Raw genomic sequence first — 27614 nt, forward strand, 5'->3', positions numbered from 1 at the left:
ACTGGTATTGCGAGTTGGTTTTGATTTTGTTCCTTGAAGATATGTATGTTTTCAGCATCAGCCTCATTCTCCCCATGCATTCTTTGGTAATTGTTTTGCACATTTGTTTGTGACATATTTGGTGGCCCTCTTCTACTCCAAAGTATTTGTATGATGCTTCGTTGTCGAGCTCTTGTATTATTGTTTGTGTCATTTTTTATGTTGTCCTTTTTTGTTGGTTTACCTTGTATGAATGTGCACTTGGCACACTCATCCGTGCCAAATTCCATTTGAATGTCGTCGGAGTACTGTTTCACTAATTTGAGCTGTTCTGCCAATTTTTGTTGTTTGATGCAAATAATTTTAAATCATCCATGTAAAGTAGATGTGTCACCTTTTTTGTGTCTTTGGATGTTCTCTTGTTTGATGTCAGCATGTATCCATGCCCTTGCTCATTAATGTGGTTGCTCAGTGGGTCCAGGGCCAGGCATAACAGGAGGGGTGAAAGGCCGCCTCCCTGGAAGATTCCTCCATGTATCTTCACTCCTGGTATTTCGATCTTTCCTTCCAAGTGCTGCAATATCAATGTGGTATTCCAAAGCTCCATTGATTTCTCTATCAGTTTGATTATTTGGGTGTTGATCTTGTACAATTGCATGCATTGTATCTTCCATAAATATAGGACACTCTCAAAAGCTTTATTGTCGTGTGTCCATGTTGTGGATAATTATTGTTCTTGTATTACAATTTTTGAGTACGGCCTTGTTTAGTAAGAGGTAGTCTATCGTTCCATAGCATCCTCTTTTACATCCTTTCTGTTCTGCCTCTAGGCCTCCTTCTTGTGTTAGCTATATAATTTATGTGATGATTTCCATAAGGAGTTTGTATGTTATTGGCCTATACGTGTGATGTAGTTGTGTCTCTTCAGACTTTGGGATGAGGAAGGTGTTACCTGCTGTGAGCCACTCATCAAAGGTGTCCTCTCTTTAGATAAGTTTGTTGAATGCTCAAGCGTAGTGATTGTGGAGAGCATCTCGTTGTTTTAACCAGAAGTTTGGAATTCCATCTGGGCCTGGGCATAAGTTGGGCTTTTTTGCTAGTTGTTGTTTTATTTTTAACTCAACTGGACTACTGTCCAGTTGAGTTCATAACATACTGAACCCTCCGGCGTCTGTCGTCTGTCGTCGTCGTCTGTCATCTGTCGTCCATTAACTTTTCGATGTTAACACTCCAGTGTCCACAAATATCAACCGATTCTGATCAAACTTGACAGGCAGCATCCTTACACCAAGGACCAGGTTGGTATTACATTTCAGCCAGATCCGTTGAAAAATGGCGGACGTAGGCGACCATTTTGTTTTTGGTCATGAAAACGACGTTAACACTCTAGCATCCACAAATATTAACAGATTTTGATCAAACTTAGAATATTTAACCCTTACCCCACAAGGTAGGTTGCTATTGCATTCCAACCCGATCCATCGCAAGGTGGCCGCCATAGGCCGCCATATTGTTTTCAGCTCCGAAACGACGTTAAGACTTTAACGTCCACAAATATTTATGGATTTTGATCAAACTTGGTGTGTGAGACTCTTACCACACAAGGTAGGTTGCTATCGCATGTCAACCCGATCTGTCACAAAATGGCCGCCATAGGCCTGCATATTTTTTCAGCTCTGAAACGACGTTAACAATCTAGCATCCACATATATTGACGAATTTTCATCAAACTTGGCATGTGAGACCCGACCTACTTTAAAGTTGTCCAGTCAGTTCAGTTGAGTTCTGCTTCCCTGGAAGCTCTAGTTTTCTTAAATATCCCTGGAGGCATTTCCTTTAGATGTTGTTTTTTTATTCCAAGTTCTGGATCCAATCCACCTCTTTGTTGTGTTATGTTGGGTCCTCATAGATTCCTTTCCAGATATTTTCAAGTTTATCTTTCTCAGGGGGATTTGATGCGTTCTTTCCCGAGGTTGCCTTAGAAGCCTCTTGGGTTATTTTCAAACATGCGGTTTTGTTTTCTCCCTTTGTTGACTTCATCATCGTTTTTTTAAATTTTATTTCTTGCAATCATCTCCATTTGGAGTTTGCTTTCAGCAGCTATTACCGATCAGTCTTTATTTCAAATTGTGTATTTGTTTTATTATTTTTTGGTTTCTCATTAGCTTTGGGCTTCGATGGCCTTTTATAAATTACTTTATTTGTCACGTTTATTTTCTCAGTTGCTCCCTCTTTGCCTCCAGCCTCCGTTTCCAAGGTGGTGCCAGGTCTCTGGCTGAATGGGCTGATTTGCACTTCTTGCGGTGTTGTTTTCTTGTATGAGCAGTGCCGCTGCAAAGCTCACGATGTTGAGTTGCTTTAATAGGGATGATTTTGTTACCAATCTCTTGAGTGCTTTGTTGTTCCTCCCAACCGGCATTTTTGTCCGTCGGTTTTTTTCTATCTTGTACAGTTGTGGTCTTTCCCCGAATGGTGTCGCTCTCATCTCCATTATTTTGTTTGCCAGCCCTTCTTCCAGTCTTCACTGGTCCTCATCATCCTCATCCTCCTTCTCTCCTTCACCTTTCTTTTCCCCTCCATCCTTCTGCCTGTTTTCATCCACCATTCTTGTTTTCATCCCCTCTAACTGTGTAGGTATTTTTTACTCTGTCCACGACTGGAAGTCGGGTCTGTTCCCCCTGCCCATTCTGATGGTTCTGTCTCTCCTTCTTCTCTCTGTCATCTCGCCTTCTCCGCTAGGTTCCCAGGGACATTCCGCATTCGAAACCCTTGCTTTATTGCACAGCCCTTCCCTGTGATTCATTGCTGCAATCCATTGTGGCCTCTTTTCCACCATCCCTCTGTCAACCCCTTGGCAAGTGCTCGGCTCCCATTCTACTCGTGTCTTCTGCTTATGTTCTGGACTTCACTGTTAACTCTTTTATTTATCTTTATTTTGGAATTGATGTGCCGTTGACGCAATCCTTTCAAATTTGTTGTATGGCACCGTTTGCTCTGGTGGTCAATCTGGTCTTGTTCAGCTGGTCCATTAATCTTGCTCCTCTACTGGCCATCCCCCACCATTCATGTCTTGAATAGACTTCACAGTAGTAAATGGCTTCCTTCTCCTCTATGCTCCAATGTTCCTTTTTTTAGCTCACCTGGAACGAAGTTCAGGGGAGCTTATGCGATGGTGCGTCGTCAGTCCGTCACCCCGTCAGTCTGTCCGTAAACATTTGAAACTTCTTCTCCGAAACCGCTGATGGGATTGCGACCAAATTTGGCACAAATTATATTGTGTTGTGACTAAAGTTTGTTCCCGATTTTTTAAATTCCATGGTCTAAGGGGTCTACCGGGGGTCCAAGTGGATCCAGGTTTGACCCCCCAAAATAGGAATTGGCTTTTTCCTCTGAAACTACACACACTATTTTCATGAAACTTTACCACAACCTTCATCACCCGTGATGTACCAAAGTTTTTTCACGGCATTAAAAAAAATCTGCCGATTTGTGGGTGTAAGGGGGTCAAAGTGGGTCTAGGTTTGACCCCCCCAAAATAGGTATTTGCTTTCTTCTCAAAAACGACATATGCAATTCTGATTAAACTTGACCACAACCTTAATCACCTGTGTTGTACCAAAATTTGTTCCTGGCATTTAAAAAATCGGGGTCTAAGGTGGTCCACGGGTGGGCTTGCCCCCCAAAATAGGTATTTGCTTTTTTCTCAGAACCTACACACACAATTTTGATGAAACTTCACCACAACCTTCATCATCCGAGATGTACCAATGTTTGTTCAAGGCATTCGAAAAATTGGGGTCTAAGGAGGTACAAGGGTGGGTTGCCCCCCAAAATAGGTATTTTTGTGTTTGTTTATTTAAAGTCCTATGATTATGTTACTATGATTCTACATGCTGCCCTGTCTTCTAGCAACCATTGAAATTGGTTTAAAATACCTTTAGTCCGTGCAGTATACTGTTTATTCTACCAGGTGAGTGCCAGGGGTATTGCCCCTATGGTTAGGTTCCTTTTGTTGAGCTTTGTTTTTGAGACAGGTTGCACCTCCACAGCCTCTTAGCTTGGTGCAAATCCCTTCCCCTTGTAAGTTGGACTTTCTTCTCATGAGAGGAGGTGTAGGCTTCATTCTTTGCGTACAAGGTGTGTGTGTGTGTGTGTGTGTGTGTGTGTGTGTGTGTGTGTGTGTGTGTGTGTGTGTGTGTGTGTGTGTGTGTGTGTGTGTGTGTGTGTGTGTGTGTGTGTGTGTGTGCGCGTCGGTGTGTGTCAGCATTAGCGTTTATATATTCTCGCTTTAAAAATGTTTTTCTGTGCAATGTGAAATTTCAATGACAAAAAAAATGTCCAATATATGTGAAACTATCAACATAGGAGAGACTCCCCATGGATAATATTTTATTGATAATCCTATTGTCATAGGTCACATGGTATGGCAGCCATATTAGATTAAGGAAAAACATTTGGACATCATTTTCTCCAAAACTGCTCAATAAAAAAATTGAAACTTGGCATTTGCCATCAACTCCCCATGGGTTATATCGGGTGATAACGATGACATAATCTGTGAAGTGGCATTCCACCCATAATTGGTTGAATTGAAATCCTTATCCAAAAATCTGACACTTCATATGACAATAGGATCGATGACCCGTTGAGTGAAGAATTAAATTTATGACGTCATAGGTTGCACAGTATTGCAGTCATATTGGATTAAAGGAAGAAAGTTGGACATCATTTTCTCCAAAACCGCTCAACGAAAAAAAATGGACACTTGGCATGTTATTAACTCCCCAAGGGGTACATATGGTGATAACGATAACATCAACGGTGAAGTGGTATTCCAGCCATAATTGGTTTAATTGAAATATTTTCTGAAAAATCTGAATGACCAAATGTGAGGGAAGAATTAAATTTTTGATGTTCATAACCCATGCCAAGGAACTATTTGACATAATAGGGTGCATGCATGGGTGATACGGGTATATGGGCCATAATAGCAGTGGGCCATGAGAGTTGCGGGTTCATTTAACGATGGTGTTTTTGTTCAGAATGAATGCGCGAGGCAGCGAGACCATGCGCTCCACGACTGCCGTTCTATTCCATCATTAACATCGTATTCCACCTTATCCTTCATGTCTCTTTAATACCTTGAGTTAATGATCCAAAGCCTATGAGAATCTCGGCTATTAATTTAATCACCGCATCATATTCCAACCTGCCCCTCCCTTTTCACTTCTTTATTTTCCTGTCATTTAAAGAGCCTGGTGTTGGCTTAGCGGTTAGGGTGCCGGCTTGGGATCCTAGGATCCTGGATTCGAATCCCGGTCGATCGCTGAATTAATGCCAGGGGGGTTGACTCCGCCTGTCATCCTTCCGATGTCGGCAAATTGAGCACCAGTTCACTGTTAATTCCCTGCATCCGGCCGTGAAACATTGCTTCAAAAAGGGGACCACGGTGCCCGAAAAAGGCCAGCCCCTGCTCTGCGGGGAAAAATGGCCTCAAAAGGTGGTTCATTTTCCTATCATTTAAAAAAGAGCTTAAGAGTTGTGCTGTGATTTTGAGCTCTGAGTCAAGTTTTGATTGTTGTGTTTTTGTTGCAGTTACTGCAAGAAGGTCGGAAGCTTCAGAATCAACTTGACAACTCTGCCAAGCAACTCGACATGGTATGGGAAAATTATTCCATTTGTTTGATCTTTAATGATGGACATCATGTGGTCAGCTAAATATTCCAAAAAAGTTTAACGTTTGAGGAACAATTTTGATGTTACAATGCATTGCACGCTTATCCCCAGGCGAAACGGCGGTATGAGCGGGACCATCGAGAAAGCGAGAAGGTGCAGCTGCATACAGAGAAGGTCGAGCAGGAAAGTGCAGGGAACAAGCAAGATTTGGACAAGGTAACATTTGAGTCAAGTTGATATGTGAAGTTATTCCAGACGATCTCAACTAGATCAATGTAAAAGCAACTTTCATTTCAGTTTGGGACACACATGAAGAGCATTTTGATTGGGCTAGCCGGATACCGTAGACCTAGAGGGATGTGCACTCATCTTTGAGTGCTTTAGCCTGGGTTTGAATCCTGATCCAGCTAATATCCTGTCATCCTTGTGTTTCACGTGCAGGGTGATTCATTAACATGTGTCGTCCCTTGCATGGACGGTAAAATTGGTGTCCAATTTGCTAGGATTAGTTGGTAGATATTAAGGATCTCATGGTGGCTGGCACCCTGAACAAAGCCATTAGCAACAACAACAAAGCCCTTAGACAGTGAAAGAAAATGACCCTGGATGCCATTTGTGGACAGCTTCTTGACAGAGATGAATGCTAGACAGTGGAAGCACTTGGAAAATGCCCATGGAGGTCATCCTGACCTCTTGCTTGAACTTTCTATGCATCCATCCATGTTTGGGTTCACAAGAGGACTATGTCTATGGTCGAATTTTGGGAAAGGAAACCAAGCAGGAAGTCATGAATCGATAGATGGATGGAGAAGGGGCAAGTCTGCAAATTGTTGACGAAGCTTACAATAATTTAACCCAAATCTTAATCATTGCTTGACCAGAAATCTTCAAACAGCATGGCCCTGTGTTCACAACCATGGCATATTAAATGAGGGTCTAGTAAGGACTGGGGTCTAAAGAGAACATTTTCTTTAATTGCTCATAGCGTGAAAAATATTACTTGTTGGTACAAAGCACGTTTTATATTTTTCATTGCAGATAAATCATTGAAAGTGCTTTAAATCTCAGGAATCCTTTTAAGGAAGGGAAGTATTTTAGTTTTGCAAATGAGAGTACTTGAAAAGTTTGAAACGGTCTTTGATGAAGATGGTCAGTGTTAATCAAGACGTGTTGAACTAGAACGGCACTCTGTAAGTAGAGAGCATACCTCCGCCTGGTTGGTCATATCACTCAATGGTGAAGAATCACTTTATAAATTCTACTAGCCGGATCCGGATCTTCACCAAAATTGAATCTATTCTTCCTTGTCAGACACCCAACCTGTCCAACATGTTTCGTCCAAATCCGTCCACAACTTTTTGAGATATCCTGCTATGTATCGTTTTTGGCCCTATCTCCCAAGGGTGAATAATCACTTAAAAAATTAAATAATTCTCATATCCGAATCCATATTCAGATCTTCACCAAAATATAATCGAATCGTCCGTGTCAGACACCCAACCAGTCCAACTTGTTTCGTCCAAATTCATCCATAACTTTTTGAGATATCCTGTTATGTATCGTTTTTGGCCATATCTCCCAATGGTGAAGAATCACTTAAAAAATTTTTGTAGCCGGATCCGAATCCTGATCTTCACCAAAATCTAATCATTTCGTTCTTGTCACATACTCTACATCTCTGCTAAATTTCGTCCGAATCCGTGCACAACGTTTCGAGATATTCTGTTCACAAACAAACAAACGGACAAACAGACAAACGGACGGACAGACAGACAGGGGTGAAAACATAACCTCCATCCACCTTTGGTGGCGGAGGTAACAAGATTACTTGTGAAAAGTGGGGTTAAGCAATTGCAATTGGGCTTTAAGCAATTGCAATTGGGCTTTAAGCAATTGGGTCATGTCCGTTCGTCAGTCTGTACGCAATCGTCAGTTTATGATCGAAGAACAACTTAGTTAAATTGAATGTTGTATTTTCAACATGAATCTGAAAACAAACCTGCCTTTGAACAGTTCTTTTCCTCTGAATTTGTCCCTGTCACACATTCTCAAAAAGGCGTGAGATAATGATTTTACTTACAAGTGAAGGTGAATATGGATGTGGTAGGCGTGCTGGAATTAGCTCAAGAGAAGAGGAGAGGAACAGAGCAGTTTGCTGAACATGCATTGAGAATCTTCAAGGACAGATGCAATCCTCTGGAGGAGTAGAAAGAAAAAAGAACCACCTTTAGAGGCCATTTTTCCCCGCAGAGCAGGGGTCGTCCTTTTTTGGGCACCGTGGTCCCCTTTTTGGAGGAATGTTTTCCGGCCGGATGCCCTTCCTGCCACCAACGCTGTTCGTCACCTATTGTGACACAGGGAAATACCAGTGAACTGGTACTCAATTTGCCGACCTCGGAAGGATGACAGGCTGAGTCAACACCCCTGGCGTTAATTCAGTGATCGACCGGGATTCGAACCCAGGATCCTAGGATCCCAAGCCGGCACCCTAACTGCTAAGCCAACACCAGGCTAATCCTCTGGAGGAGTATGACTGTCAAATTTGTCCTGCATTAAAGCATCATCATCCATGTCATTATGTACTTGATCTAAGTCTCCAGCTATGATAGTCAATATCACAACAATTTCTTCGCACCGTTCACCGATCACAGCCTGCACCGTTTACCCCACCTCGGGAGGATGACATGTCGATTTTCTTGCATGTCTTGCATGTCGTTTCCTGTTTCTTGCATGTCGATTTTCTTGCATGTCTTGCATGTCGTTTCCTGTTTCTTGCATGTCGATTTTCTTCTCACGAGCCAGTGCCTTTGCTTTCGTCTTCAACCTCCTCCAGGATTATTGAAGGTCCCTGGCAAAGGATTTTTAGCACTCTAGGAAATGGGCCAACATCCTTTTTGGAATATATTCCCATGCGAACTGCTTTTTAGCTCACCTGGAACGAATTTCAGGGGAGTTTATACGATGGTGCGTCGTCCGTCCTTCCGTCAGTCCGTCAGTCCGTCCGTAAACACTTGCAACTTCCTCTCCGAAACCGCTGATGGGATTGTGACCAAACTTGGCATAAATGACAATTGGTATGTTGTGACTAAAGTTTGTTTATGCCATTAAAGGCGTCGGAGTTTAAGGGGGTCTAGCGGGAGTCGACGTAGATCCAGGTTTGACCCCCAAAATAGGTATTTGCCTTTTCCTCTGAAATTGCAAACACCATTTCTATGAAACTTGACCATAACATTCCGTTCATCACCCACGATGCACCAATGTTTGACCCCGGCATTTAAACAATCGGGGTTTAAGGGCGTCTATGGGGGGAGGGGGAGTTGCCCCCCAAAATAGGTATTTGCTTTTTTCTCAGAAACTATACATGCAATTCTGATAAAACTGGACCACAACCTTAATCTCCTGTGTTGTACCAAAGTTTGTTCACAGCATTAAAAAAAATCGGGCCCTAAAGGGGTGTAAGGGAGGGTTCCCCCCAAAATAGGTATTTTTCTGTTTGTTTAAAGTAGTTGTTCTTAACCTTTTTGGCCCCACGACCCCATCAGACATTCTTGGTCAGTACCGTGACCCCCGAAACAAGAATTTATTAAATTTATTAAAACATGTCTTAAAACATGTGTCAATGGTTCATAGCAAGCCCGATTTATTAAAACATGTCTGCCAATACTCAGTCAATGGGATGGCTGAAATTGCTTCGCAGCCATCAGGCGATCAAAGCGAGGACGAATGCTCGACAGGCAGCACCTCATGTCAGTGTCGATCATAAGCTTATTGCGTGCCTTCGTTTTCAGAGTACCATGGTTGAGAATCCAGCCTCGCAGCGATAGGTTGAGGAGGACTGGACCAATAGGGTCAGGGCCCTCTTCGAAAGAACAGGACAGTCCTTCACTTTCAGCCAAAACGTGGCGAGCTCTTGTTACATGAAGTCACTCTTGAGCTGCGCGTCTTCACAAATTCGGTAAAATTCAACCTTCGCAGCCACGTCGGTATCACTGATGGCACCGTCTTCAACGGAAAAGAGTCGGATGATGCACTCATCACGAGAGCGGTTATCCAGTCCGGGGAAGTAACGTTCAATGGCTTCACTAATTGCCAGAAGGTGGGTTGAGATCTCCTCGTGGAAGTGGCATTCAGCATCTGACGTAGCATCCAGCAGAGTCGTCATCTCAGGGAAGATAGTCGTGTCACCGTCCTGGATTCTTCTCTGGTAAAGGTGAATCTTCCTCCTGAATGCTGCCACTTTGTCACGAGCCATGTGTAGCATTGGGAGGTTTCCTTGAAGTGACAGATTCAAGTAATTCACCTCGGCGAAGAAGTCAGCCAAGTAAGCAACCTTCATCACAAACAGTTCATCCTGCATCTTTCCATGAAGCTGATTCTCCTTCTCGGTACACCCTCTCTCCAAGAACAGCGCTATTTCCTCTCGAAGTTGAATCACACGATTGAGAACTTTACCACGCGAAAGCCAGTGCACCTCTGTGTGGAATATCAGAACAGTGAAATCGACACCCATTTCTTCACACATCGCTTTGAAGATTCTTGAGTTTGTTGCGCTCCCTTGGATGTGGTTCACAATCTTCACCACATCTGAAAGCACTTCTCGAAGACCAGGAGGGAGAGTCTTCATTGCTAAAGCATGGCGATGTATCATGCAGTGGGTGAAGGAGGTGTAGGGGAAGTATTTGGGGGAGACTCAAGACTCCAATGACCGGACACAGGTTTTACAAAAGGTCTGGTTTATTAACTGGTTATTCACTTCATTCCAATTACCAAATGATACCATAAATTCAATGGACCAGGTTAACTCTTTTCGCATGGTCCTTCTCGTTCGACCGATGTTCCTCCGCCACTCCCGTCGGTCAGAGCTCCTGGTGACAAGTCCTCTCGACTCAATGTTTGCTCTGGTTTATATGGACAAAACTGGAGTTAATCCCCTGTCCGCTGAATCTTAATCCTTTCTCCGCTAATGCCCCGAGGTCATGCATGCACCAAGTCCTGGCATCAGCTCGCTCCCCTCCTGCTGCGAGGGGTGCTCCAGCCTGGGGCTGTGACCAGGTGGACAAGAGATTATCATGTTCGGGCACATTCCTGACACTCATTTACGAACTGTCTTTCACAGAGTTTGCAGGTAAAATGTATCTGCTTCGTTACCAGTGTTAATTAATAAGTTACCAGTGCCAATTAATAAGTTACACTGAGTTACACTTCCACAATTCCCTCATCTTTTTGTTTTTGTTTATATTAACCATTAATCTAAACATCAATATAAGTAAACAATCAATCACTACAAGTAAACATCATTACAAGTATAAGTAAATAATCAATCACTTTGGTAATCAAATTCCCTTGGGCATACACCGTCATCCTGCAAGAATCACAAAACATTTCGTTGGTCATTGACTCCTTCCATATCGTTCAATCTATTGCATTTGCATCACAAATATATTTTCAAAACAACACTTCACCATCACCAAGATACAACAATTTCACTTCATTTTCAAGTTTTGTAAAGCATCTGCACCATCTGGCAAAAACGTTTGCCTCCACACAAATGTTGACTTTGTTTGAAAGGAAGGGCTGATCACTTGTGTTTGAATCCTGGTATGAAACATTTTCTCCTAATGTCTTCATAGCTCCTGCACTACTTCGTGTAGGATTTCGCTGTTGTGGTAACATTGCGGAGTCATAGACTGACCCTGCTCTCCTTGTAGCATTCTTGCCACTTTTTGCTGTAAACCATAGTAATTCCTGAACAAGGCCTTCACCCAGTTGTAGTCGACTTGCCTCCTCCCTCATTGTGAGTGGGCAGCAAGTATTGGTGTGACGTTGATTGGCCAGCAAGATGTGGAACAGGGATGCCGGATGCATCCACAATGATGTTGGGACCATGGTGTTCAGGTCATTCATGGTCCTTACCAGGAGCAACCAGCAGAATCGTGCACAGCTGTTGTGACAAGGGCACAGCCGTTTTTTGCAGCTCCATGCTGGTTCCCCGGACGTTGGTGAAGTAATAACATATGTCCCCGCATTTCACAGAGGTTGCAGGTAAAATGTCGTTGTCCTGCAACTTCTGATGTGGTGAATGTTCGAAGCCTTCGAACAAGAGTAAGTGATCGCCTTTCTTTCATATGTTGCAGTGTGATCCAGGCAAATGGTCACATAAATTTCCTTGGTGAAGGTAAGCATTCATCTCCAAGTTACACGGGAGAATGTCTTCATCATTCTTTGAGAAAGAGGGTGTATGCCACGATTAACTTCATTTTTAGCCACAAATTTTCTTTCTCGAACTTCTTCCCAATTCCGTTAGCAATCCCTCCAAAATGTGATCTCGTCTTATCCTTATGCTCAGTCACATCTGAATCTGCTTTCCGCACACACTGAATCAGATAGGGTACATCTTACCATGAAATCAGCATAATCATGTGTATCTTCCGACAGTTTCACATTCAACAATTTGTTGTTTTTCCTTAACACAATAGTTATATTCATTTATATGCGTCACACAAATACCAATTCTCGACCTGCCTTATAGCTTCGGCACCATAACGGTCGTACATATGATGTGTACAAGTACCTTTTTGTGGAATCTCTGGTTGTCCTTGTGTATTCTTGCAGGCTCCATTTCCCATTCTGCCTTTTATCAAAGTAGCGTTGGATGTGTTGTAGTTTATTCCTCTAAAGCTTCACTCGTACCTCCAGGAAGGGTCTCTCCACCTGTTCACACGGTGATTTCCAGAGAATCTCCCTCAGCTGTGGCTTTTGCACAATCCAATCTCACAGATCAGTATTTGCAGATGAGCCGGAGGGTCAGTATGAAATGGGTGAATCCTCAGGTGTCCGCTCTGTTGACGGGGAAATCACACAATGGTAACCGCACATATATATCTGTATATAAACTCACCACCTTGCTCAATTTTCCCAGGTTGTCTCCACATTGTTAATATCTCGCAAAGATATCAAAGCTTCTTTCTTGAGACCGCATTTTCATCAATCAAACAATCAATATATTCAATTCAATTTATTCAGTTCAATTTATTCAGTTAAATTTATTCAATTAAATTCAATCAATTAGATTCAATCAATTAACAATTCAATCAATTATTCAATTTCAATTAATTCATCAATATTCATCAATAAATCAAATTAATCATTTTGGATGACTCCTTGCATAAGCCCTTTCCCCAATGATGTCAGGACAGGTCCATCCATTGACTGAGATCGAATCTCATCGGTCGTCACCTCTGGTTCGTACCTCATGTTAATTGATGAATCACCGTCCTGTCCTAGGGTCATATCTGACATATTTCCCCATTTTGCCTGGTCTCCACAAATTTTCTTTGCAACCACTAAAGGCAACTCATCCTTCATTCGTGAGACAGCCAAAATGGATGGCAGATATTAAAGTTCTTTGGGAAAAATATCTCATCATTTTTCTTTTAATAGTACCCAAATCTCTTGGCAATATAAATTTCGTAAAACTCCTGAAATAAGACTGTAAAATTCCTTCAATCATGCTAAATTTTAAAACTCCATCGCTTGTAACACCCAATTTATCCCATAGGGCTTGAAAGTTCTTTCCCAAGTTCATGCAGCATTCTGCATTTGAACCCTATGATATCATTCATAATAATCATCATGATTTTATAGTCATGGTCCTATCATAATCATCTATTTAAAACGAACATTTCCTTTATCACCACAGCTATGTGGTATAATCAACAATAGAATAAAACTGTACATAGCAACAGGCTACCTCATGGCCACTTAGTATACCTATTGACAATAAGTCATAACAATATCGAATAATCATTGAACAATTCAAAAATCGCTTCCACTGCTCCAGCCGCAGCATTCGATATTTTGTTTGCTCATTCACTATTCCTGATTCGTCATCAAGGATCTCCATCATCACACAGCGTACTTAATTCCGCATTTTAATGAGAATTCAACAGGAATTTACGACTCAAAGGAAAAAGAACGAGCAGACCTTTTGCAGGATGATCGTTACAAAAATCGTTACATATATTAAAGTATTTATAATGTCGACAAATCATATCTTAATTCTTACAAAATTTGGTTCTTTGAATAAATCACAGCACCGGGAGAACCAGCTCCAAAAATGGATCTTTGTGTTTATTCAGCACCCTAGTAATTGGTTCTTTGTGTACTAATTACACAGCACCCAGGCCCCGCTCATATGGATCTTTGTGCAGCGCTGTACAGCACCTGAGCAAAAGGGGTTTCATCTACATTTTCCTTATCCGGTGTACCATCCGTGATATTTGTTTGCTCATTCACTATTCCTGATTCATCATCAAGGATCTCCATCATCACACAGCGTACTTAATTCCGCATTTTAATGAGAATTCAACAGGAATTTACGACTCAAAGGAAAAAGAACGAGCAGACATTTTGCAGGACGATAACTGGAATTAGTCGTGAAAATATATCCAAAATACACAAAAATACACACCCACACAAATAAACAACATTTATTCCGTTTAACAGAACAAACATTTCCTCTATCATGACATGCATGTCTTCAAAATTATATGACCAAGAGAAAAAGTAAAACTAATTAAAACTGCGGGCAGTGATAATCCGGGGACTATACCGCTCCATCCTGATTGGACGAGTGCGTGCTAGAGTCGTTAACAACGACAGTCCAGATCCGATTGTTCAAAATTTCAACTCAATCGATCGAAAAATGAACGCAGGGATGCATTTTAAAGGTGCAGTGGCACTAACTGAGTTGCCACGAATATGGCCACGAAATTGCCAATATGGCCATCACAAAATATTTTCCTTAATCAATTGGCTCATAGCATAACCAATCTGTAAGTATTTCATCCGAAGATGTATCTCTGAGGACTTTTAATTAAATAAGTCATTTATAAATCAACGAGTTAATTTATTAAATGATTAATCAATAAATCAATATTTTCCTTGACAGCCACATCACTTGGTCAGTGTCATGTCCAAATATCAGCTTCCTTACTCAAAAGGTGCCTGAGTTAATGTAATGTAATTACTGTAATAAGATTACTGCAATTACTGTAATGATTACTGTAATTACTGTAATTACCGGAACTGTAATTACTGTAATTACCTCAGGTAATTACTGTAATGTAATTACTGTAATTTAATAAGAAATGTAATTAATTAAATAAGTACTTCATTAATCGCTCATAATTAAATAACTCGTGAATTCTTATCCGATTTACTTAACATTTGAGTGTCCCCAAAACGTTGGAGCAAAACGTTGCAACAACGAAAGTGAAACGTTGTAGCGACGTTGTGGAAACGTTAGCAAAACTCAACATTTGAATGTTCCCAAAACGTTGGAGCAAAACGTTGCAACAACGAAAGTGAAACGTTGTGGCGACGTTGTGGAAACGTCAGCAAAACCCAACATTTAAATGTTCACAAAACGTTGGAGCAAAACGTTGCAACAACGAAAGTGAAACGTTGTGGCGACGTTGTGGAAACGTCAGCAAAACCCAACATTTAAATGTTCACAAAACGTTGGAGCAAAACGTTGCAACAACGAAAGTGAAACGTTGTAGCGACGTTGTGGAAACGTTAGCAAAACTCAACATTTGAATGTTCCCAAAACGTTGGAGCAAAACGTTGCAACAACGAAAGTGAAACGTTGTGGCGACGTTGTGGAAACGTCAGCAAAACCCAACATTTAAATGTTCACAAAACGTTGGAGCAAAACGTTGCAACAACGAAAGTGAAACGTTGTGGCGACGTTGTGGAAACGTCAGCAAAACCCAACATTTAAATGTTCACAAAACGTTGGAGCAAAACGTTGCAACAACGAAAGTGAAACGTTGTAGCGACGTTGTGGAAACGTTAGCACAACCCAACATTTGAATGTTCCCAAAACGTTGGAGCAAAACGTTGCAACAACAAATGATCACAAGTAATTATCACATTGCAATGACCTCTAAACATTCCTAAACCAATATCCCATTAAAATCCCATTAAAATCCCATTAAAATCCCATTAAAATCCCATATCTTGTCACCCTTTGCATTGTTGAAAGCAATTAATTCCATAACTCAATATTACCTCAATTTATATATACTAGGGCGTGCCCGCACGTACGTGCTTGCAAAGAACATGCGTGCGAACAACAACAACAAAAAACTTTGAAACCACGTGGCAGTAACGACCACAGAACCCCCCCCCCCTCTATTTACATGAAATGGTTTGGTCCATTCGCAAAGCCAAAGCGAACGACCACAGAACCCCCCCCCCCCCTCTATTTACATGAAATGGTTTGGTCCATTCGCAAAGCCAAAGCGAACCGCTTGCGAGTACGGTGACCATACCTTGGGACCCACTTGTCCGATTAATTTCAAACCTTGAAAAGGCACATCCTCGGGTCCCCAGCAATATACCTGGCAAGTTTCAAGTATATCGGACCGGTAGTTTGTCGAGAAACAGCGGTCGCATACAGACAGACCGACACACACACCGAGATTACTGGAATTATAGATAGATAAAATCCGATCCCATTAAAACCTTCAGACAAACCACTAGCAATATTATTTCTAGGACTAAAATTACCAGGACCATTATCAAACATTTATCAAAATATTAGGACCATCATCACACCAATGAATGACTCAATCCTTTAATGACTACATCCAAACCCAGACATTTTGAGTTCCGTAACTTTAATACTTCAAATTTTCCATTCCTTCCCTTCCTGATCCTTCAATGTAGGGATGGGTTCTTTTTAGGATCATGTTGCATCGAGCATTATTTTCCAAAACAGTGTGAACATTAAACCACACCAACCTCTGACATCCCACCATTAACACCTATTGTAAGCGTGCCGAATCAGTAAGCATCACCCCTCCTATGAGCCTCGACCAGAGGGTGGTTGTTACTCACAAACACTCGTCGCTAGCTGTTCCATTGTCTGCCGATTCCCACTCTGCTGCCGATTTCCACTAGCTGTTTTATTTCTCTGAGCTCATGAAAGTGGTGACAATGGGTGGTCTGCCATTGCTCTTCCACAAAAGAGTCGTTCCAAAGATATAAGCCGTTTTGTCGCAATACCATAAATTGGAATGAGGTAAAAATATATATATATAAATATAATTCCATTTCCCGGTTCCCTGTCGCACGCTGAGCAAGTCGCGTGCTTTGAACAAGTGCAAAAAAAAAAAAAAACTACTTTACACGTGTACGGGTGGGTAAACGAGTGTACCGGCCTTACACGTCTTGGAAGCAAATGGTCGCATGGTGCACGCATGCTCCGTTTGCTCCCAGGTCACAGTAAGGCCTTTAATGACCAGCGCCGACCTTGTGCATTTTATTTTTTTTAGCGCAAAAAATACGTATTTACAGAAATCATTTAGGAAAACACGAATAATAACTACAGTCGTTTATCGAAGTACCATTCGTGATGGGTCACGCCACCTATCGCGGCATCGGTGCGCACGGAACCCCCAGAACCACCTCCTTCCCCATGTATGTACAAAACTATTTCCAAATTCGTAAATCATATTGGACAAAAACAAGCCACACTCACCTTTTAAAGACTTGTTTGTACAATTGATGCCAGCGGTGCCTCCAAATTGTAGGGGAAGTATTTGGGGGAGACTCAAGACTCCAATGACCGGACACAGGTTTTACAAAAGGTCTGGTTTATTAACTGGTTATTCACTTCATTCCAATTACCAAATGATACCATAAATTCAATGGACCAGGTTAACTCTTTTCGCATGGTCCTTCTCGTTCGACCGATGTTCCTCCGCCACTCCCGTCGGTCAGAGCTCCTGGTGACAAGTCCTCTCGACTCAATGTTTGCTCTGGTTTATATGGACAAAACTGGAGTTAATCCCCTGTCCGCTGAATCTTAATCCTTTCTCCGCTAATGCCCCGAGGTCATGCATGCACCAAGTCCTGGCATCAGCTCGCTCCCCTCCTGCTGCGAGGGGTGCTCCAGCCTGGGGCTGTGACCAGGTGGACAAGAGATTATCATGTTCGGGCACATTCCTGACTCATTTACGAACTGTCTTTCACAGAGTTTGCAGGTAAAATGTATCTGCTTCGTTACCAGTGTTAATTAATAAGTTACCAGTGCCAATTAATAAGTTACACTGAGTTACACTTCCACAGAGGCATGGGGAGCGACATCCTTCACGAAGGCTTTGAAGCCGGATCTGCATCCGACCATGGAAGGTGCCCCATCTGTACACACCCCGACAAGTCGTTCCCAGCCAAGCTCATGTTTGATGAGGAAGGTTTCCAGCATTCTGAACACATCTTCTCGTAGTCTAGCAGTTGGGAACATGAGGCAACATCTGTTGACTCATCCAGTTGCAGTGAATACACTGGACTGCTCTTCACAGTGCTCACTACTTGCAGCAGAATATCATTACTCATATCCGAGATTCGACTTTTGACTGTGTCATTCGAAAGGGAAATCTGCCTGAACTTGTTTGACTGCTGTTCCCCCAGCACCAACTTCGCTGCTTCGAGAAGGCATGGCTTGATAAGCTCTTCACCGATGGTGTGAGGTTTCTTAGTCTGTGCGATTTGATAAGCAATCCGGTATGAAGCCTTCAGCGCTGCTTCATTTTGACGAGCGCAGTGACCCGTCGAATCGATGCAGGAACCCTTGAGTGCGGCTTCTTTTCGTTTGAAATAGTCCACGCCCTTCCCCGCCAGGTCACTGTGACAAGACTCCAAATGGATGTTCATTTTGCTGGGCTTCATGCTCTCGTGGCTCAAAACCTTGGCACAGATAACACATTGCAGCTTGACCACGGATTTTTGAACAATGCTTGTGAAGCCGAACTTGGGAAATGCTTCACTATACGTGCGCTGCTTGGCAGACATGGTTCACAACCTGTGAAGCAAAATAAGGCATGAGAAAGGTGATGAGAATGTGACGGAATGCACAAACAAAAGGCAAAATCACAGTGAAATTATAGTGAAAATGGGTAAATGTAAGGCCTACTCTACTCACAGTTTGGCCATGCACGAACACTAACACAGTAACACATGGCAGTTGACAAGCATGAGCCTCGATTGCACATGATCCAGGCCACACACAGTTCGTGTGCGTATACGTACGCGCATACGCGAACAAAACACTGTGTGTGGTATGTACCTTTGTTAGGTTCTAGGTTCCTAAAAATGGGCTCAACAAATTGATATGTTATTTACGACCCCTTCATGACCCCCGGAAAACCCCCAAACGACCCCCAGGTTTCTAGCCGCTGGTTTTAATGTCTTATGAATACATTATTATGATTGTACCTGCTGCCCTGTCTTCTAGCAACCATTGAAATTGGTTTAAACTACTGTGATACTGTTTAAATATGCCATTACTCAGTGCAGTATGCTGCTTCATTCTCCCAGGTAAGCACCATGGCGTATTGCCCCTATTTTTCTTATTTGCACCCATGTGACTTCTCCTTCTCTTTCTTCATTGGTGAACCTTGATTACCTCGATTAAACCCATCCGCTGCTCTCATGAAAAATTGGCCCCTCTTTTCTTTCCTGACATGCCGTCGTTGAAACACACAAACTAAAAATTGACGTGAGTGATGCCAATGCAGAGTCATTTAGGTGAATTGGTTAGGTAACCTCTTCTATGGTGCGCTGAACAAAATAAATGCTTTTAAAGGCATCGAATCATAACTTAGGGACGCACAACTAATTGGCTGTTGATCTCCCTTCGTAAATTGCAATCGAGATGGGTGATTAGCCTTGCACATACAACAATGTCTTTGTGACCGTTTAAGCGTTAAGCATATGCTTGCAAGACAAGACTTGCAAGGCTAAGCGCCTTTCGTAAATTGGCCCATACTGTTTATAAGAACGTCATAAAGGACACAAACATCAGGCACGAATGACGAATTTAACATGTTAGATAGGGTGGTGTAATTGACACTGCTTAAGCGGTGGTAAACGGCGGTAAATTCCGGAATTAATTTATTTATACGACCTTTGCAATCTTTGTTTTGTTTAAATTGAATTATATACTTGAATACGGTAGAACACAAATCGTCTTCTTATCACTTCCAAGAACCTCCAGTTTTGCAGTACTTGGACATGTTAAATAAAGGTGGTGTATAAGACTGCTTCAATAGTGACAAGCTTCCGTAATTTTTAAACTATTTTAAAAATCATTATATAATTCAAATTGAATTATATACTTCAACACTGCATGGGGTAACATGTTCTATGATCTCTCTAGTTACCCTCGCATGAGGAGAAGGTATTGCATTTGAGTCCGTTTGTTTGTCTGTCTGTCTGTCTGTCTATTTGTTTGTCCGCACAGAATAAATATGATTTTCGCTGCAACCGTTGGTTCGATTGACAGGAAATTTTCACCATAGGTGCATCTCCACCTGTATAATTTTAAAATAATTATGACGTCATAGGTCACGTGGTTTGACCGCCATCTTGGAAAAACCGAAAACATTTGCACCTCTATATCTCTGCAAGCGCTGCATCAAAAAATTGAGACATAGCTCATTGTAAAGAACTCTGCATGTGGAATAACATCTGTTAGTGATGATGTCATAGGTGCCTCTATTATGACATCATAATTTGACAAGTACAAAACTTCATCCGATCAAGATGAAATTTCTTGAGCATAGTCTAGGAATAAATTAGTGTTGAATTTTTTTTAATGATGACGTCATCGGTCACGTGGTTCGGCCGCCATATTTGTTTTAACACAAAACCCTTAAAACCACTGAAAATATATCCTGGCGAGGGTTTGCAATCTCTGATTGCTCTTTCTTGTTGTACTTGTACAAGACACAATAGATCCTGAAATGGTAGATGTGGTGTTTATGTTTATTTATTTATTACATACTTTGCCAAGGCTCGTATAAGAGCTGACACACAGAATATATAATAAAGGGAGTGGGAGACAATAATTGGAGAGAGAGGGAATCACAACAACAGTAGGGAGCAGGGACATCTGGAGATCTGTGGAAGAGAGAGGGCTGGGATAAAGATGGTACACGGGATATAGATGGACACTACAGGGGATTTCAAGAAAGAAAACGGGGAATTTGAAGGAGGTGGGTTTGCAGTGGATTAACGGAGGTAGAAAAGATCGAGGTTTTGGATGGGGGAAGATATGAGATGGTGGTGAACAGCTATTTTGAAGACCTGGAGGGAGGAGTGGGATTGAAGAGATTGTGGGAGTTTGTTCCAGAGGCGAGAAAAAAGAGGAATAAAAGAGTGAAGGTGAGCAGAGAGTCTTGATTTTGGCAGTTTTAACTCAGATGGTTACTGACAGATCTTGTGCGTCGTGCAGGAATATTTGGGGGACAGAGCACAGACAGAGCTGGGGGAGCTAGGCCGGAGAAGAGTCGGTAGAAGACAGAAAGGCCACCAACCTGCCTGCGGTGAGGGAATGAAAGGCCCTCAGAATCAGATTCATCGTGAAAGATTGCAATGATTCTCAAATCTTTGGTTTCTACAGCATGAAGCCGAGCTAGGTGTGAGGCAGGAGGACCAGCCCAGAGAGGAGAACAATATTCCATCAAACTGTGGATGAAAGCTTTGTATGTGGTGAGCAGCTTCGAAGTGTCAAGGAAAAATATAATCTGCAATCAGAAATCAAAAAAAATCAAAAAAATGTAAAAAAACGTAATCAGAATAAATATCGTCATTTACACAGGTGAAGCAGCAGTCACAGCAGAAACAACATCTTGAAGAGGAAAGCAAGCGTGATTATGCATCTCAGCTGGAATTATTCAACGAGGCTCAGCGTAATCACTACTTCCATACCTTTCCCAGCACATTGCAGGTGAGGATCAGAATTGTATAATAGTGTGTTGATTTGTGTAGTTGAATGATGGATTGATGTTTGACCTTTTCTCTTTTGGTGGTGAATGTTTCGTGCAACAGAAATTGCAGCAAAACGAGGAGCAGGCCACGCTTGTTCTGCAACAGTGCGTGATGGGTCCGGCCACTCAAGAAAAAGCCGTGATGCCCATTATAGATAAATGCCTTGATGGCATTATTGGTGCTGCCAATATCATTTCACCTGCAAAGGTTTGTTCGGTATTTGCCTTCAGATTTCCAAAATAAAATTCATATTTGTTTTTTTAACAAATCTCTCGCTTTTGGTTTGAGTTGTAATGTTATGTATTCAATAAATGTTGTGTTGTGTTAATCTGCCCTGTGAATATGCCAAGTTGCTTATCCTGCTGAATGACTTAGTGGAGGTGAGCAGGATATTTTAGTGCATATTTTTCCAACACCGTCCAGCCAAGGTGCTTTGTAAAGGTATGGGTCAGGTATTGAAACTCAGTTATAATGGAGATACTACGAGGAAAAGAACTGAGTGACCTTCAAAGCAAAATGGTAATTGGGTGCCAGAGGTTTGTGACACATTTCCATCACATTGGACATTCCAAATTAAATTGTGGTTGATGTTCTTAAAGTTAGGATTACACCTGGTGTTTTTATTAGTCCCCTACCGGTGTACACCGGAGGGGACTATAGGTTTGCACGCCGTCCCACCGTCTGTCCGTCTGTCAGTCTGTCAGTCCGTCACGCAAAGAACAGCTTTCCGGACTTTTCTCCTAAACCCTTAATGCTAATGATTTCAAACTTGGCACATGGGTTCCTCATGATAAGTTACAGATCAAGTTCGAACTTCACGACGTTTCGATAATTTTTGACAAAGTTATGGCACTTTGAACTTTGGTAATATCCCCAACAGTTTTCCAGACTATAATTTGGAGTGCGGTAAGTCAAAGCTGTTAATATTCCTTGTTTTAACTCCAATTTACATTCTGTTTCCACTTTTAGTGAGAAGTAGGGGCCTGTGCAACCATTCATAAACTTTATTTGGTGCAAATCGGATAATGTTTAGTCGAGTTACCTCAGACTGTGAGTTGGTAATTATATAATTCACACAGTGCAATGCGTGCTGGCTACTCCACGGAGCGACCTTGCGGGCTTATTTTAACTCCAATTTACATTCTGTTTCCACTTTTAGTGAGAAGTAGGGGTCTATGCAACCATTCAGGAACTTTATTTGGTGCAAATCGGATAATTTTTAGCCGAGTTACCTCAGACCGTGAGTTGGTAATTATATAATTCACACAGTGCAATACGTGCAGGCTACTCCACGGAGCGACATTGCGGGCTTATTTTAACTCCGATTTACATTCTTTTTCCCCTTTTAGTGAGAAGTAGGGGTCTGTGCAACCATTCATGAACTTTATTTGGTGCAAATCGGATAATTTTTAGCCGAGTTACCTCAGACCGTGAGTTGGTAATTATATAATTCACACAGTGCAATACGTGCAGGCTACTCCACGGAGCGACATTGCGGGCTTATTTTAACTCCGATTTACATTCTTTTTCCCCTTTTAGTGAGAAGTAGGGGTCTGTGCAACCATTCATGAACTTTATTTGGTGCAAATCGGATAATTTTTAGCCGAGTTACCTCAGACCGTGAGTTGGTAATTATATAATTCACACAGTGCAATACGTGCAGGCTACTCCACGGAGCGACATTGCGGGCTTATTTTAACTCCGATTTACATTCTTTTTCCCCTTTTAGTGAGAAGTAGGGGTCTGTGCAACCATTCATGAACTTTATTTGGTGCAAATCGGATAATTTTTAGCCGAGTTACCTCAGACCGTGAGTTGGTAATTATATAATTCACACAGTTTTCCGGACGACAGACTGCCGGTAGGGGACATGTATTGCAGCGCAATACTCAGAATGCTTGTTTTATTTATTTATTTTGGATACAAGATCGAGGCTCGTGTAAGAGCTAACATCAATCACAAAAAAAAACCGACACACAAAACATACAATAAAGGGAGCGGGATACAAGATGTGGAGAGAGGGGGAAGCACACAAGCACAACATTTGAGAACAGGGACATCGGAAGATCCGTGGGAGGGAGAGGGCTTGGGGGGAGGAGGCATGGGAAGGTGGTCTGGAGGAGGGGGGGGGGGGGGGAGAAGCATAAAACACAAGGACTTTTGAGACGTCCTGCTCACAAACAGACAGACAGGGGTAAAAACATAACCGCCATCCACCCTCAGTGGTAATGAAGATATCCTTTATATATTAATATTTTAAATTTTTGGTGTTCTCCACAAAATGTATTTTTAAATGCCATTAGAATAAAAAATGATAATGTAATATTCCAATTTTTGTTTCATATTTGTTTCCTTTCAAACTGTTGACTGGATCCAACTTGTCTGAACTCAAATATATATTGGAATGTTTTAATTCATCATGAAATGAAGAAAAATGAATGCTGTTGTTCATTTGTCTTGGTGGTTGACTCACTTTTCAATTACTAGGATGTGGATCTTGCAGTGAAGATGTACAAGTCTGGCTTTAAACCACCAGAAAACGTTGTCTTCGAGAATTTGAGTTGTCAAACACTCAATGGGGCATCTTCTGAAAACAGCATCTACCGGCAACGACAGAAAATGTGGCCTTGGCGTAAAAGCAAGGTTGGTGTTCGATATAAAATAATTTCCAAAGCAATTTAAAAAGCAAGTGTATGCACTTGTAAAGTATGACACTTGTTCCGGGTTCAAAGACGCTACTGTGGAAAAAATATATAAAGGGAATCAGAGATGCACAATGGATGCATTCCATGACCACCCTCCCACCCACAGGTGGATCCGAAGTGGGGGGGGGGAGGGGGAAATAGGGTGGTGGTGGAATGTGCCCCCCCCCTTTGAATTTTCGATGTTGAATTTTATGCGGTGGTATTGCATGAAGTCCAATGGCAGATACAGTGTTGTGCACCATTCAAGTTTCTCTTTATGTGCGAATCAATTATGCGTTTGTTTACAGGATACACATGTGATGGGAGGTGTCACGTTAATCTTCTAATAGCGCATAAAATGTGTGTTTCCCAATCGTGCTGTTCATCTTTTAAGAGTGCTTTAAATGCGCGTTTCCCAATTGGCACGTCAGAACCCACGATAATGAAACATTACATTACATTACGTAATGAAGTGCTATGTTACGCAAGTTACCGAAAGAATAGCGTTACATAATTTTTGAACGGCTCCATTTTGGGGTTAAACTATCCGTGACCGCGTGATGAATCGGCTCGTTCTGATATAACCATGGCGTAGGGTAACATGGATGAGAGGTATCAAGCTAATCCTTTAACAGCGCATTTCCCAATCGTGCTGTTCATCTTCTAAGAATGTTTTTAATTGCACGTTACTGGATTTTGTCGCAGGTTGTGACCATATTGCAGTCATTCTTGTTTTGACTAAGGAATGGCTGGGCAAGTCAGCTCTCTAGTTCGCCATTAGTCATTGCGAATCTGCTGAACTGTTGGGCCAGGGAAGAATGTAAGGAACTGCAGAAACTTCCAACAATGCAGGGAATGCTGTTTCCAACGATCCATTTTTCAAAATTTCCTGGGGGAAGACCCCCAGAAACTCCCTCCACCTTTTTGGCATTTACCCCCCATCTTGAAATTCCTGGATCTACCCCTGCCACCCCTCTTAATCCATGACACATTGAACTAATAGGTTTTGATCTGATCACAAACTACCAGTTTGGAATTCATCCAGCTCAACTCAGTGTATGCTGCTATGCTTGTTCGTTAACATCTTCTTCTCCTACTCATGGAACATCCTTCCTTTGTCTGTCCAATACTACTCTTTCCTCCAGGATTTTAAATCTGCCAGACACCATATCAGGCCCTCCTCAATTCCTTATTAACCATCCCCAATTATTTCCAGGTTGCTGCTTCCTTTTTCCACTTTTTTTTCCTCCATCTCACTGTTCGTTCATCCCCTTGTTGTATCCTTGTGTTTCCCCACTGCCCCCATTGTCAGTATGTTGCTATCTATCTTATCACCTCGTTCTTCCATGAGTCTGTGTTTTGTATGCAAAAGCATGGATGGTTGGCCCAGAACCTGAAACGGGCTCACGGCAGTGACTCGTGATGAATCGTGACCTTTGACACTTGTCGGCATCCCGCTATGATTGAAATTTGAGGACTTCTCTATGCCTGGCTTTTAGATGAAAGCAGTACAAATGTTCCTGATGGTATCTTCTCTTTCACTTTGCTAGTGTTAGTTACTGTGCACCAATACAGATGGATGGTGGTCTAGGCCTTAGAGCTATCGCCGGCCGATATCTAAATGGCATTTGAAAATCTGGAAAATTATCTAACATTCTGTTGATAATGCCTGAGCCTGGTGTTGGCTTAGCGGTTAGGGTGCCGGCTTGGGATCCTATGATCCTCGGTTTGAATCCCGGTCGATCGCTGAATTAACGCCAGGGGGGTTGACTCAGCCTGTCATCCTTCCGAGGTCAGCAAATTGAGTACCAGTTCACTGGTAATTCCCTGTGTGTCGCACAAGGTGACTAACAGGGTTGGTGGCAGGAAGGGCACCGGCCATAAAACATTGCTTCAAAAAGGGGACCACGGTGCCCCAAAAAGGCCAACCCCTGCTCTGTGGGGAAAAATGGCCTCTAAAGGTGTTTTTTTATTCTGTTGATAATGACCCCTTGCTCTTATTGGTTATTCATCCTGATGATAGACGAGCAACAGCTGACTGTGCCTTGTATATCAACTGACCGAGGAAAAAAAATAATCAGAAGTGTCGTTGATACCTGGTACATGACCTCCAATGCAAGTAAGTCTCACATCCTAACCTTCTGCCTCAAAGACAGCTATGTCAGCTCTTGTATCCACTTCTGCAATCAAACTTTCAAAACAGTTCAGTCCCTCAAATGTATAAGCCTTGCTGTTGGTCATGACCTCTCTTTGGTCAGACATTTCCAAACTGCCCTCCAAGGCCAGTTGCAGTCTGGGCATTCAGCATTTAGTCCAATTGGTTTTCACCACCTCTAGAATTATTCAATCAGACTGCATTTGTATTTTGCACCGCGCCCCGCCCCTCCCGAGGTTTACTTTGGGCGCACCCAGTTTACCAGCAACCCCCTTCTGATGAAACTCCCAAAGTCCAGAATCGATGCCCGCCTCCACTAATTCGTTCCTGTTTTTCCCCACCTGTGAACCAACTTCCACGGTCTCTTCAATAAGATTCTTCCTTCCAGGGCTTCAACACAGCTGTTCACAACCATCACATATCCCCTATCCAAAGCCATGATCCTTCCTATGTCCGCTAACCCTCCCCAAGCCAAACTCCTTCCAAGTTTCCAGTTTTTCCTTCCTGAGAGATTGCAGCTGTATCCATCTTTGTCTTCTGTGTCTCCACCAAACCCTCATTCTTCCTCACATTCCTTATTTCTCCAAGTCTCCGTCCATTTTGTCACTCATCCCTGTTGCTGGTGCAGTGATGAGTACATTCTGTCTCGTCCTGATCTGCTCCATGTTTTGTTCCTCCACGAACCCCGACATTGTATACAAACAAAAACACAATCATCTTCCTCTGTGTCAGTTTTTGCTCATAACTTGGAACGTTGGCCTTTTGGTTCCCATTGAACTTAATTTTGCTCGGGCTCCTTGGTGTCCGTTCATTGAATGCTGCGTTGATGGCAAGATCAGTAACTCTCAATTCTCTGTTTTTCTGTCCATGTTTTTCATTGGAGTTTCACATCCAGTGCAGTGATTCTCATGTAACCTGAGCTGAGACTCTGTGAGCACGTGGTTTGTTTTCATGACTTTACTGAAAATCTTCCTCCACACACCTTTCATGCATACCTGAGTAACTTCAGCCCAGGACCCACCGATGTTTCCATCAGTTTAACATATAAACACGTGGTAGTGAGTCAGGTGGATCACTACTTGTCAAACAACTGAGATCGGAGAGGGTGATGCCACTACCGATGTTATCGATGCACAGCTCAGGGTATATAAGGCCATATATAAGGGATATAGCGTATGTACTATGGGTGGGCTTATCGACCGGTATTCACGGTATGGTTTATACTGAACCATTAGTTACCCTGCGCTCGTGAAGTGAAAATGAGGTTAAGCATTCATGTG

General features: G+C 42.2%; 1 protein-coding gene across 3 annotated transcripts in view; it reads left to right on the forward strand.

The window, feature by feature from the left end:
- LOC137421736 (formin-binding protein 1-like) overlaps positions 1–27614 on the forward strand; it is an 80549-nt gene that overhangs the window by 41014 nt on the left and 11921 nt on the right. For all 3 annotated transcript variants that reach the window (XM_068108072.2, XM_068108089.2, XM_068108080.2), the window contains 5 exons: positions 5575–5637; positions 5767–5871; positions 21326–21454; positions 21556–21702; positions 23983–24138. In XM_068108072.2, the coding sequence (XP_067964173.1) occupies positions 5575–5637; positions 5767–5871; positions 21326–21454; positions 21556–21702; positions 23983–24138 (600 nt within the window). The remainder of the gene's footprint in view (positions 1–5574; positions 5638–5766; positions 5872–21325; positions 21455–21555; positions 21703–23982; positions 24139–27614) is intronic.

The sequence above is a fragment of the Myxine glutinosa genome, chromosome 1, assembly GCF_964187855.1.
Source record: "Myxine glutinosa chromosome 1, kmMyxGlut1.1, whole genome shotgun sequence".
Taxonomy (NCBI): domain Eukaryota; kingdom Metazoa; phylum Chordata; class Myxini; order Myxiniformes; family Myxinidae; genus Myxine; species Myxine glutinosa.